The sequence below is a fragment of the Anarrhichthys ocellatus genome, unplaced genomic scaffold (assembly GCF_004355925.1).
Source record: "Anarrhichthys ocellatus isolate YVR2014 unplaced genomic scaffold, GSC_Weel_1.0 scaffold7, whole genome shotgun sequence".
Classification (NCBI taxonomy): Eukaryota; Metazoa; Chordata; class Actinopteri; order Perciformes; family Anarhichadidae; genus Anarrhichthys; species Anarrhichthys ocellatus.
This window is the reverse complement of record NW_022280037.1, coordinates 6,488,544-6,502,458: the sequence shown is the minus strand read 5'-3', so window position 1 is coordinate 6,502,458 and position 13,915 is coordinate 6,488,544. Positions and strand designations below refer to the sequence as shown.

General features: G+C 42.4%; 1 protein-coding gene across 1 annotated transcript; it reads left to right on the top strand.

Annotated features, from left to right (window-relative positions):
* Window positions 1-3,460: 3,460 nt before the first annotated feature.
* On the top strand, window positions 3,461-11,475 carry ythdf2 (YTH N6-methyladenosine RNA binding protein F2). The gene is made up of 6 exons (XM_031847797.1): window positions 3,461-3,664; window positions 3,891-3,915; window positions 5,062-5,141; window positions 6,177-7,853; window positions 9,510-9,575; window positions 9,867-11,475. Exons 1-6 carry the CDS (start codon window positions 3,638-3,640, stop codon window positions 9,888-9,890), a joined length of 1,899 nt encoding a protein of 632 aa, XP_031703657.1. The 5' UTR covers window positions 3,461-3,637; the 3' UTR covers window positions 9,891-11,475.
* The last annotated feature ends 2,440 nt before the right edge of the window (window positions 11,476-13,915 follow it).

The window sequence follows — 13,915 nt, the reverse complement described above, 5'->3', positions numbered from 1 at the left end:
GTCTGAGAAAATGTGTAATATACAGAGTTGCAGCACATTGACAGAACCTCAAATTTCATTAATGTAAGCAAGCAGTTTGAACCCCTAAATTTACACACACACACACACACAGAGGGAGAGAGAGAGAGAGAGAGCTTGTGCGCAGGTAAATACCCTGAATGTTGACTGTCTATTAAGGGCTAACCCTCTGAAACTGACAGAATGTGAATTAACAGCATCCTCGGAGAGGCTGACAAGTGCTACATTCCTAACATCTTATTACCGAGAGTGCCCTGCTGCCACTGGGTCACTGGAGTTATGCACACACAATCACATATTCACACACAGATATAAAGCCAAAGGAACACATACAAACACATAAAAAGATGCACACAGAAACACCGATCTGGGCATGTGGGATTGTCACCTTCCTGCTTGACATTCCATTGGGCCAGAGGGGGCTGGAGTTAGAAGGGCACTAGGGGTGGAAGTAAAGAGGTGTGGAGGATGGACGAGAGGGCAGAATCACAAATTTGGCATGTCACATGGTCAAACAGAGAAGATTTGCCACTGATCAGGTTCCACATCGGCAGCGTGGTGTTGTGGCTTCAGAATGCCAGGTATGGGAGTGAGATCAGACTCCGGCTTTAGACTGTACACCCTTTCTGGCAACTGCAGCCAGTGTGACTGGCTGACGACGGCAGTGTTATTGGGGTTTGGCGTGAGGAATGTGCTCTCTCACTGTCTGCTCTTTTACATCTTCCTGGTTGTACAGATTAGACGTATAGAGAAATAGGCGGGAGCACCTGCACATGCAGAAAACTGATATGGATTTGGAGTGAAAGCAAGAAGCCAAAGAAACTGTGTATTGTGAAATTAGTTGAAACATGAAACTGTTCAAAATGGAAAAAAAAATACTGCCTTGTTTTCTTTCTCACATTGTCTTTCGCTCTCTGTCGTCAGGAGCTATGATTTACTCACCGGTGACATCATGGAGACCACAGCTATTTTTATTGGCTGGTAAATGGCCAGCTCTTCTCCATGCTATGCCACCTGTCCAATCCGCACCAGTCAACAAGCCCCTGGGAGAAAAAAGTCAAGCACCCAAAAATGATTGAGAGTTGAAAGGCGGAACATGATACATGCATGCCATGCTACTGTCCTAGGCATGTTTCACAAGTCAATGCTATCCCGTACTGAGTTTCCTAATTAAACTCTCATACAAACAGTTATCCAGTGTCGGCCTAATGTATATTTTGGTTTCCCACATACATTCTTTTGGGGTTTGCATGTGAATTTAAAATAAAATACCTCTGTTTAGGAGGCCTTGTGATCTACAACATGTTCTGTGCCCCTTGTTTTCCCCTGCAGGCTTTAGACTTGTGTGTGTGTGTGTGTGTGTGTGTGTGTGTGTGTGTGTGTGTGTGTGTGTGTGTGTGTGTGTGAGAGAGAGAGAGAGACTCCAAGGTGGGGTTATTCCTGTCCTTGTGTTGTGTGTTCTGAGGTGCAATTTAGTCACATGCCCTCTAACCAACCCTTGGCCCTGAAAAATGATAAGTACACTAGAGGGGGGCATCACATAACCAGCCCCCACTGCCCTGTATGAGCAAGTTAGGGGAGGTTTAAACTGATACTCAAGGTATAAACACATACATGACGTGACTGTAAATTAGAGAACACATTGAAATATATGAAAATGTCAAGTGTTGAAAAAGAAGGTATTAGAAGACTGTTTCATACTAGATACTACACTAGCATTATTGCCTGCTTACAGAACCATACAAAGGTTTCAATATCAAAAATAAATGAGACTTTGAGAGTCTAATGTATTCTATTTTGATATTTGTAAGGGTTTTTAATGAGCAAGTATAGATTTTGTGCATTTATAAAGGATGATTCACAAAGTGAGACAGTATCACACTGTATAGAGACACTTCTAATTAGAGTGAGAATCGCCTGAGCTTGTATGGACACCAACACGAGCACTTCACAAATGAATGGTCTGTAAACCAAAATGTAACACCCATGTAACACCCATGAAAGGATGCGTGAGTGAGTTGAATACATTTCAGTGTAATTCATAGGAAGAGGAATGGAGGAGGAGTCCTGAATGGTCATGTTTGATAATTGCACACCACACAGAAGCTTATTTTGACCTTAGTGCCTCGCTTTAATTACAAATGTAAGACAGTGACTTGGAGGCCACCTTGTGGCAGGGCATGCTATTGCCAGTACAGCTCTTTTTTAAGAGAGTTCCTGAAAATTAGGCTTTTTCTGTGAAACAACGCTAGTAGGTGCTAAAGGTTGGAAATTAAAGGCAATGGTTAACACAGACAAAACACTGTTTTGTTTTTTTAGGAATACTTTCATATTGTGGTAATCAATATTGTTTTCCATACCTCAAGATCTTAATTATAAAAACTGTGAAAAATGTTTTTTCCAAAAGAGTTTGTTCTTTGTGATCCCTCACTGATGTAACAAAAACATAATTACCTTTTCTTGTACTGTTAACAGTAATATTTTCACAATAATAATTTAACACCAGTCAATACATTCAGGCTGTGAAGCAGACTGTAGATTTTTGGGCAAAACCATATATACACTCTCGGTACCCAATTAAGAAGAAAGTTTAACAAAATCACAAACATTGACCTCTTTTTTAAACCGCTTTTCTGAATCAAATTGAGTAGAAATCTTTTCTCCTTTGAAAAAAGACAAACATGACCATAAATAAACATAATCTGTAATCAACAAGCCCAATTTAAGTGAAAAGATGTTGACTTAAAATTGAAAGGGAATACCAGCCAATTTAAGAACTAATTTAAAAGGTTCTGGTCTAGAGTGCTTAGTCCTTTAAAGATAAGTGAGGCCCATCTGGCTCCATGTCATGTTAAAAATTGGAACAACTTTAAAAAAAAGAAAATTGTTTTTCGTTTGAGAAATATGTATTTTTCAACCCCAATAAATTACCTTGTGATTCCACCTATTTGTATCACCACTGTGTTACAACAGCAGGTCTCTTTGACAATGCTAAATCCAACAAAATATCATCAGAAACCTTTGGCTGTATGGTAAAGCGCCTATTGGTTATTTAATATTATGCTTACTACGGGATGAATTGTTTATGTATGAGTTGTATGACGTAAATCATATTGTCATTATGTACATGACATCTGCACTATAACACGCCATAACATCTGAAGAGGCAATGAAATGTGAAACTGTTTGTACATAATTTCTCCAATAAAATGAATACATATTATGAAATATAATATAACAGTGAGTTAAGTTTCACTAAGTTGTTTATTTATTTAGATCTATTTGATCAATGACCTTATTTACGCATTTATTTATTTGATATTTGATATTAAATACTTGTATTAGTGTGGTTGACAGGTCGTGGGGTTAAGGCCTTGCTCCTCCGCGCCATTGGGGGGCGCGTGTCCGCTGTAAATAAATATCATCGTGGGTTGACGAGGGCCGCCCAGCCATGTTGAGGAGTCTGTCAAGCAAACTGCAGCCCGCCATTGTGTAGAAACCAGGCTCTATAGAGAGATAGGGGCGCTTGGGTGAAACTCTTCACTAGTTAGACAAATTCCGCACCCTGCCGCTTTTATTTAGGAGTAAATATAGCAATACAGGCTCCGGGGGGAAAGACATGTCAGCCAGCAGCCTTCTTGAACAGGTAAAGATAGGTATTTTCTGAACATTTACGAGGGCCAAATTTCTCAGCATCGCGACGGCTAGCGAGGATAGCTTAGCTCCGAGGCAGCGGCTGTGGCTCAGTAGTGCAGTAGGCCTGACCACCTGCTAAAAGGAACTGACTGCTGAAAATATATCTCTTCATCTATTTTTCCCCTTCCTCTCTTCTCATAAATCAAACCTTCATGAATCACCTGGACCCAATCCAGAGACCGAAAGGCCAAGCTAATAAAGGTAAGCACAAATAGTGTCCCACATTATCGACTCGGGGGGGTTGAGTGAATGCGGATCTTTTTACGTGCGGTGAAAATCTTACGTTGCGCGGATGCGATAGCTTTCCGCCTAGCTACCTACAAACAGGCCTGTCTGTTTCAACTGTAAATATTTATTGCGTTAGATTTGCCTGTTAAATGTAACGCAGAACTACGTTGTGTTTCCTGACTGTTGTTGGCCCTAAACTAGCCGTTAACATCCCTGAAGTGAGATTGTAACGTTCCCACAGTTAGCATTAGCCTCGGCTAGCTAACGTTAAATGGCAACATGATACACATCAGCATCCTTTTCCTGGTTGCACTTGCAACGCTTTTTATTGCACTGACAGGTGCGAGAGTGCACTCATAACACGCAGACTCTCTTTACGTTGCTGTCTGCACACCGTTTTCGCAGCGTTAAGCTACAGGTGCCATCCTATCACGCTGGCTAATGTTAGCCAAGTCCGTCATGTTGAAAGGGACTCTTGGCGCTCGTTAACATGGAGACGCTGCGCACTCCATTCAGCTAACCACACAGATAGCGGGCTAACTGTTAGCTGAGTTGCTAAGTTAACCCAAAAATGACACGTCTTCCGACATGCTTTTTCCAGTGTCCAAATGGGCCTCGCGCGTCCCATTTATTAACCTGTTTGTGATTATAATTTTACTTTTCCATGTGCTGAAAAGCTCGCTAAGAGTCCCATGTCGCCCATCACCGTGACATCAACAGAAAACTTTGAAACTTATGAAAACAAACCAGAGGACACTGGTCCACTTGCATTACAAATAGGTTAATCTGCTCTAGTGTTTTTGAGTTTTAATTTGTCTATTTTTAAGAGATATTTTGATTGTTTTAAGTGATTTGTGTCCAAAAATGTAGCCTAATCAGTGCTAAAGAGCATTCACTTCTTCTCTGGAGCTGGTTTATATGATGTGCAACATTATTCTGTGTAATCAGATTACTACAGCATGTGATGTCTTGGTGAAATTTCCTGTGTCACTCATCAACAATGACAAGGAGTGGTTTGATTATGTAACAAGCGGTGGTGATTCTGATGTGAAAATACCAGATAAGACGTCTCACGACTCGTGTACTCTCTGTTTACATCGGTGGTGTTGTTCTTTTCAGTGCAAAACGGAGCTGTGACCCAAAAGGATACTTTGAATGACGATGAGTTTGAGCCTTACCTGAATACTCAGGCCAGACAGGTAAGCTTTTATTGACCAGTGTTTGCTAACAGGTGCTGCTTTTTCAGTTAAACCCCCTTTTTTATTATCAAAAAACGTGTGTACCCTCGAGTTATGAAGCGATTTAAGAGGAATTCGGAGATAAAATCGGCAGGTTGTGACTTCAACCTGAACTTCCATGGTTGGCTTTTTATTGTAAGAGTTTTGATTTAAGTGTATCGAAGTAAAAATGAAGCTTAAACCATGAAATTAGTTGTCAAGAATCTCGGGTCAACGGTAATGATGGCCTTCTCCTGGGTCAATGTCTAAATGCCTTGATTGATCCCAATACTGGCCTCTTAGTTTGGGTCAGAACATCCCTAATATTGACTTGTTACATGCTACTGCTACATGCGTTACTAAGATTAGTAAACGGATGCCTTGGAAGTTAAGAGAGAAGAATTTTATCGGTGTGACTGGTTGGTAACAACTTCACCACATTTCTCTCCCAGAAGATAAACACAAACACACTTTTTATCAGTAGCCTTAAGGCATCTTTTTATGTGGGTGCGCACAGCTGTGCTTTTTTGCATTATGAGCAAAACAGAAAGACTCAAGGATGAACAGCAGGTATTGGCGCTTTTGTTGATTACCAACTTTTCAGTGGCTTTGGAATTTATTTTGGTTGATGAATTTCCCCTGTGTTGTAACAGACGCTGTCTGGGGAGTGGGCTGTAGAGAAGAATGCGCCACCCTTTTGTTAAAGAGACTTCTTTTCTTAACACATAGTTCAGTGCTCTGCATTTACACATCGGGCCTGAGGAGGGATACTAAGAAAGCAATATTATTATTGTGTCATGAAGCCTTGGTTTGTAATAGTAATAAAATGATAATTCAATATATTTCCTCATCTTTTATCTTGATCTGACTTTTTGGATCTACAAGACCGAGGTATAAACATATTTTAAAAAAATGCTAAGTTAAACATTTATGTTAAGTTTGAGTATGTTGGTGCAAAAAAATGTAATTTATTTTTGCCCTTGTCACTAAAACCAATTGTCTTTTCCTTCTATGTAGAGCAATGCCTATACGGCCATGTCGGACTCGTACATGCCCAGCTACTACAGCCCCTCCATAGGATTTTCCTACTCCTTGAACGAGGCGGCATGGTCCACAGGTGGGGACCCTCCTATGCCTTACCTGGCCTCCTATGGACAGTTGAGCAATGGGGAGCCCCACTACCTCCCGGACGCTATGTTTGGCCAACCAGGTCCCCTGGGCAGCAATCCGTTCCTGGGCCAGCACGGTTTCAACTTCTTTCCCAGTGGCATCGACTTCTCTGCATGGGGCAATAATAGCTCTCAGGGACAGTCAGCGACACCGCAGAGCTCTGGCTACAGCAGCAGCTATGCCTACGCTCCCAGCTCACTTGGGGGTGCCATGATCGATGGACAGTCCCCGTTTGCACCTGCTGCAAACGAGCCCCTGAACAAGGCACCTGGTATGAACAGCCTTGACCAGGGCATGGCGGGGCTTAAGATTGGTGGTGCCGCTCCTGGTGGTAATGGGGACATGGCTCCTAAGGTGGTTGGCTCTGGCTTACCTGGCGGGGGTCCCCTTGGCCCTGTATCATCTGTAGGACCTCCAAGCATGCCTCCTGTCTCGATTGCCCCTGCCAAGCCCGCCTCCTGGGCCGATATTGCCAGCAAGCCAGCCAAGCCTCAACCCAAGCTGAAAACCAAGGGTGGCATGGCCGGTGCCAATTTGCCTCCTCCGCCCATTAAACACAACATGGACATCGGCACTTGGGACAACAAGGGCAACATGCCTAAAGCTGCCACCCCTCAGCAGGTGCCCACTATTCCCAGCAACGGGCAGCCGCCCAATCAGGCTTCCCCACAGCCCGGAGCTACTGCTGTAGGGAACCCACAAATGCCCCTCAGCAATGGACAGATGGTTTCCCAGATGGGGCAGCATCAGCTTCCACCTGGTGGGCAACCAGGTATGGCTCAGATGCCGCAGCCTCCTCTCTCCCAGGGTGGTCCTCCTAACCAACAACAGCAACCTTCTCAACCTACTCGTTGGGTCCCTCCACGGAACCGGGCTAATGGATTTGGGGATGGGAGTGGTACAGGCCAGTCACCTCCAACTTCGTCTGGTGTGGGTGTGGTTCCTGGAGTCCCCTCCGAGCCCCACCCGGTCTTAGAGAAGTTGCGCATGGTCAACAATTATAACCCCAAGGACTTTGACTGGAATCCCAAGCAGGGCAGGGTGTTTATCATCAAGAGCTACTCCGAGGATGACATCCACCGCTCCATCAAGTATAACATCTGGTGCAGCACGGAGCACGGCAACAAGAGGCTTGATGCGGCTTACCGTTCGTTGGGTGGCAAAGGGCCACTCTATCTTCTGTTCAGTGTCAACGGGAGTGGTCACTTCTGTGGCGTAGCAGAGATGCGCTCACCCGTGGACTACAACACGTCTGCTGGCGTGTGGTCACAGGACAAGTGGAAGGGTCGGTTTGATGTGCGCTGGATCTTTGTTAAGGACGTTCCCAACAGTCAGCTACGGCACATTCGACTGGAGAACAACGAAAACAAGCCGGTGACCAACTCTCGGGACACACAGGAGGTACCGCTGGACAAGGCCAGGCAGGTGCTTAAGATCATCGCTGGATATAAACACACCACGTCCATCTTCGATGACTTTTCTCACTACGAGAAGCGTCAGGAGGAGGAAGAGTGTGTGAAAAAGGTAACGACGTTACTGTTGAATAATGTGAATGATAAAACGGATGAATGAAAAAAAAGAGTGCTCTGCTTCACCTTATGTTCAATTAGGTGCAATATATGGTTTGGATGTGCGTGTGCATTTGTTTCTATCGCTCCGTGTGCATGTGCAACCTTTCCTTTTGCAGTACAAAGGAATTCAGGAACAACTCGATGATTCACAGCTGGATTAAGATCTTTGTCAGAAGTCGGCGGTATTATGCACATTAGGATATTTTGAGTTTTCTTTCTCTTCAGTTCTTCACTGTGGTGTTTTACCTGGTTAATTGCTCTGCTTCAAAAAGGACAACAACAGAACAGAACACCAGGAATAATTTTACCTCCTGAAGCTTGAAGCTAATGTAATGATGTGCAGTAGATTACATGAGAACATCTGCAAAAATGGAAATGAGTGTTTGTATTGTAGTTTGGTTGATTCGGTATCTGTTCCGAACATCAACACGCACTCGGTTGTGCAGCCTCCTGATGATTCGTGAAATGTCTTTTCATGCCTTGTGTCTGAACACAGTTTGGTGTTGAGTGAAACCTGTTTGGCTTATTTTGTGTTGAACTGTTAATATCAACATGGGGAACAAAAAATAGACCAAATGTGTATTGCAGCTGATTTAATGACATAATACTTGTTTGCATTTCTTGGTTCCTGTTTAATACTCGGGCTTGGTGTGATGCACATCTGTATTACACATTCTATCATCTTTTTACCTGACAAAGGGGCAAATTAAGGGCTATGTTTGCCAAGACAACATGTTTTACCTTCCTTCATAAAACAGTCTAATAACAGAATTTAAACCATTTTCAATTTGCTGTAGAAATGCCTGTTTATTCTGTAGATGTATAAATGTTAGGAGGGTTTAGTTGTATCTTTATATTTCCTCCTCTGTATCTTTGTATGCTTGAAATACGTAATGTACAGCCTGTTAAGCCCGCATCACCGTGTTGCTTAAAGGTTGATGCTGAAAAGCATACATGAGATTTATAATCAGAGTTTTTATAATATTTGAGTTCACTTTGCAGATTCTGTTAGAAACACTTGACTTGCTCCTTGCTTTCTCACCGTTGTAGGCAAGAACGACATCTGTACATAATGTAGCAACTGAGTTATACAGCTATTACGTATTTCTGTTCTTATAGTTATACAGCTCTTTGTTCTTTTCAGGTATTCATTCCAGAAATGTGTCCGAAACTGAGGCTTATGTATGTAATGTAAAGACATCTTAATAAGTGAGGACCAGCAGTGAATAATGTATTTTAGGAGTTTTATTATCGACACCCAAGTGACCATGTTGTTGACGGCATAGTGGTGGACACAAGAGATGAGCTTTGGCAATATATGAAACTTGCAATAACTCTTCAGAGCACACATTGTTGTTTTAAGTCATACGTGGTTGTTTTAGATTAATAATTGGTTAATATAAAAAGTTATGTTTTAGATTTGGCATTTGTACCTAAATCAATGCCTGTGTGATGTCTGTAGGCGTATTTGTAATCGATATTGTATTGAACTAGAGTTCCAGAGGATTTAGAGACGTCAAGATCTTTTGTTTATTTTGTGACGAAGATGTAATGTATGTAAAGTGACTTGTCTGTTCCAGTTAAGCTCAGTTTCCACTCTCTGTGACAGGTGGAGGTCCAAGGCAGCGAGCCATATCCCAGCAACCCAAGCAACAGGAGTCATTACAGGCTTCAGGTAACTTGTTCATCTGTCACTACATGCAGAAGCACTTCATGGGTGCTGCTCCAAATCTTCTCGGGGTTCATATCGAGTTTTTGGGAGTTCATAAATGTTAAATCAAGCGTCCATATCCTATATAACTATATCTGAACTGTTCTACATAGTAGTTTCATTCATAATGAGTAAATGGAAGCGAGGAGGGGATGTGCGCATGTGGCTTCAAAGAATGAACCAGAAAAAAAGGGATGCGTGTCAACTGTAGTTTGAAAATGTTGTATTTGTAACTTTTCTTTCTTTGTGTTCTAGGAGCGCCAAGGACGAGTCAAGTAACAGCTGGTGCTTTGGTCAAAAGACTGCAATGGCCCCCCCTAAAGCCCTGTCCACCCCATTACATCATTACATCCAGATCTCTAAGAAATTCTAATAGGGGTGAAGAATTAACCGAGGACAAAAAAACTAAATGAAGACTTTCTTGATTTCTTTTGACTTTAAAGACTTACTTCGAACTTGTAGTAAAAAGAAAAGGAAACAATTATTCATAAGACTACAACTAAATGCTTAGGTGAAATCTTTTTTTTTTTTTTTTTTTTTTGCCCCACCCCATTCCACTACATATGCTTTTCCTTTGTATGCTGCTTTTTCCTTTTTTTTTTTAAATTAAAGGATCATCTCCTGTTTTTATGGTCCAAGAGCAAGTCTGTAATTCTCCAAACGAACACACGCATCCAATAGAAATTGTAGTGTTGGCTTGTAATAGTGTCCCAAAGTCAAGAATGGGTCGTTTGTCTCATTTTCTTTGTAACCCCCCCCACCCCCCACCCCACCCCCAACTCACACCCTTGTCTTCTGAGGATGCTCGCACCTTCAACCAGGACCCCCGCTGGAGTTTCCTCCTCAGTGGATTTTCATCGTAGACGGGTGTCGACTGCGCTCACAACCTATTTTGTACACGCTTGCCCCGTCTTGTTTGAGAGGACTGCAGATTCAGAACGGCCCTCTATTTTGTTTTTCGCATGTGTTGGATGGAGTGTGTGGGGAAGGTCGGGTGTGGAGGATCTGGAGAGAGGGAGAGTAGGGGGAAGGGGGAGTTTGAAAGCAGAAGAAATGTTAAGTTGAGCCTTGCTCAATGTATAATTTTATGGTCTAAAAAAAAAAAAAATTGGGGTCCCTCTGTTAACAGTCTTCAGTGGACTTTGTTTAACCTCTTTTTCTTTCTCTTGGACACGTTTATTCATCGTTGCTATGGCCTGCTTTCTTATTTTTTGTTTTTTTTCTCTCCTGCCTCCGTTTTCTAAAGACAGTGATGCGAGTGGCTTTGCCCCACTCTTTCTATTAATCAGTTCAAAAGTAATAAATGTGGTATATTCAGCAGAACTGGTGTGCATTCCCCTTGTTTGACTGTGTAAAGCAATTTTGTCATGCAGTGTGTCTGTGCATTCTTTTCATCTGTTGTTCTTTTCCCTGATGGGTATATGAATGAATGAATGTTTTTGTTTTTTGTTTCTCTGCTAACCGTCCACTCCCCCATCCTGACTTTTCCCCTTTGCATTTCTTCCCTCTATTCTCCTAACCCACCTTGTCCTCCACACTTCCATTTCTGACTGCTCAGCCAACTTTACGTACTATGATATCACAATCAGCTTCCACCATTTTCAGAATGTCATTGTTGGTGAGTTTAAAAAAAAAAAAAAAAAAAAACACACAAAAAAAAAAATGCAAGGTCCTCTTTCAGAACTACTGGCTTTTATTTGTGGCATAATAAAGATGCTCCACAAAGTGGTGTGTGGGTGTTTCTGTAGTCACATGGGTGGCCTGTTGTACCAGTCTACTCTTGATGTGTCCTTTTCCTTACAGCAGGCCTTGGAAGTAACACCTGTCTGGATGTTCCGAATGAGTAAAATCTCTCTTAACCGTGCTGCACTTCATTTGTTTCGTGGCAGTACACCACCTCTGAAATTTGACTTATTTTTGCAAGAGGGACTATCATGTGTTTTACGGTAATATCCCCGCTGGTGAAAATGTGATGTCCAGAGAAAATGTTTTAAATGTCTTCCCAGTCATGTATACCTGCGTGTGTTGGCCGATTAATGACTTGGGAGAAATGATCTGCAATCCGCCATTTTCTGTCGTCAGTGCGTTACGTTGTACTAACCGTAGCGGCCACAAGAGGGAGACGCAGCATCAGTTACTGCTGATCGTTTCCCATCCAGACTGCAGGACGCGCTCCTCAGCCGGGGGTCGACATCGAGGCCTTCTGTACATGCGACGAGTAGTACGGCTGTGTGTTTTATTGTTTTGTTTTCAAATACCATAACAGCTGCCTCACAATTGTTTTAGTATGAACACTTTAGATTATGTGGTTTTACATTCTTGAGGTTTCTTGTGTCTGTGTGGCCTTTAAGTGCAGGAGCTATTAATACACACGGATTCAGTTTACTAACATTCAGATTAACCTGAGCCATGCAATCGTATCCCATAAATAAACGTGTAAACCAGCGAAATCATCAATCATTTTAGTTACTGACAAAAAAAATAAAGTAGGTTATGGGTTTATTTACAATTTGCAAACATTAAAGATCATATTATATAGCCTAGGCTGTACATTTATAAATGAATGCAAATCCATCCCATGCTTTTAATCGACATGTCAAAGGTTTGGGGATTAAGCGCTACCCTAACGCATCTGTGAATCTCTATTATCAAAAAATAATGACTTACATTCGCACGACATTGTTAAAGGTTACACAGAGCATCGCACTCCGAACATGTATTTGTTCTTTTTGTTGCCCCTCAGCCTGGTGCAGCCCACTATACGACACTGATGGAGTTGTAGGCCTGCAGTCAACCAGAGCCTGCACACCGATGACCGTAATATAATAATAGACTGTTTAAAAAAAATAAATGTTTAAAGGTATACGGGTCTATAGCCGCTCAGCTTCAGCTGGTGATGGTATAGCGGGTATCAGTCAGCTTTTTGAGGCTGAAGACGTGCAGGTCTCGGGAAGAGAAGTGTCTGTGTGTGTTTTTCTTGCATTGTGCGGGTGTCGAGAGGGGGGTGGACGGCACGTGTCGCGTGTGCGTTGAGGCTGCGTGGCAAACACGCTGCCTCGAGGGGATCTCCTGTGACCCTTATCTGCGCGTCTCTGGGGACGCCTTTTAGCCCCTCCTGGGATGCAAATGAACGGCCATAAAAGAGAGGCAGATACAGCCACCGAGACGATGGAGGAGAAGAAAGGGAAATGGGACCATGGGGAGAAAGTGGTGGAGAGGGGGGGGGGGGGGGCGAGGAAGAGGAGGGAGCAGGTCAGCACTCACATCTCGGAGCGCACATCAAGCTAAAGAGGAGATGGAGAAACAAAATAAGTTGCCCTGCAGTGGTGACAGGAGACATTCCTCCCTGTTAGCATGACTGTGTATGCACGCGCGCGTGTGTCTGTGTGTGTAGTGAGGACTTGTTTCTTTGTCGTGTGCAGTCAGGCTGTAATTCTGACATAAATAGAAATTATATAAGCAACGTAAAGTGGCTATATTCACTGGACAGACTATTTGATTCTTGACTAATTCAAGAGATATATAAGTTGTTTAGCATTTCTAATATTACACTCTGCGACCTTGCATTCCTTCAATTACATAAGGAAACAAAATGAAATATTTCTCTATTGTATTTTGTCCTGTGTAGGAACTATTGTTCAGTCAGAGAGCTACACGTTAGGTGCGTTGTGTCTGTGGGCTGATATCACACTGCAAGGTCATGGTTCTGCTTTATTTCCCCCTCATTATCATAAGGCATCCATCTCTTTCTTCCATTAGTGACGCTTCACCATGTCGCCAACCCGACCTCTATTTACATGACTAAATTAGATTTCTTCTCTCTTTTCGTTTTGTTTTCGGAGAGACTGCCTCTAAAAGAAGAACACAGGGAAGATGAAAATAACGCAGACGTATAGGACAATAGCTTTTGACTGCTTTATTTTGAATAATAAAAAAAGATGTACCTTCAGAATATTTTACTTGTATTTTACATTTTACTACAAACAGCTATTACAAGTTCACTGTATATCACAATGTTGTTTTATGGGGTTTTTTGTACTTTTTTAAAATTTACTTTTCAACATGGACATAAATAGCCTCCCCAAATTGTAGGCATATAATTCCACAGCTGTCACCAATTGATCAGCATTATTTTTGCAACAAAAAACTAAACTATTGAGAAATCAGAATATGGCATGATGAGTGATTTTAGCACATATGGGGGGGGGGGGCCTGCACTGTTGACGTATTGAGTATTACCCCCTCATTTCTCCTAGTGGGCCAATTCTATTGAGAGTTTTGTAAATGCATAATGTGTAGACAGG

Bases quoted from the DNA above. Each gene is read 5' to 3' on its own strand.
- ythdf2 (XM_031847797.1), top strand. From the start codon at position 3,638: ATGTCAGCCAGCAGCCTTCTTGAACAG. The intron at 5,142-6,176 runs GTAAGCTTTTAT...CCTTCTATGTAG, and splicing joins TGAATACTCAGGCCAGACAG to AGCAATGCCTATACGGCCAT. The intron at 7,854-9,509 runs GTAACGACGTTA...TCTCTGTGACAG, and splicing joins AGGAAGAGTGTGTGAAAAAG to GTGGAGGTCCAAGGCAGCGA.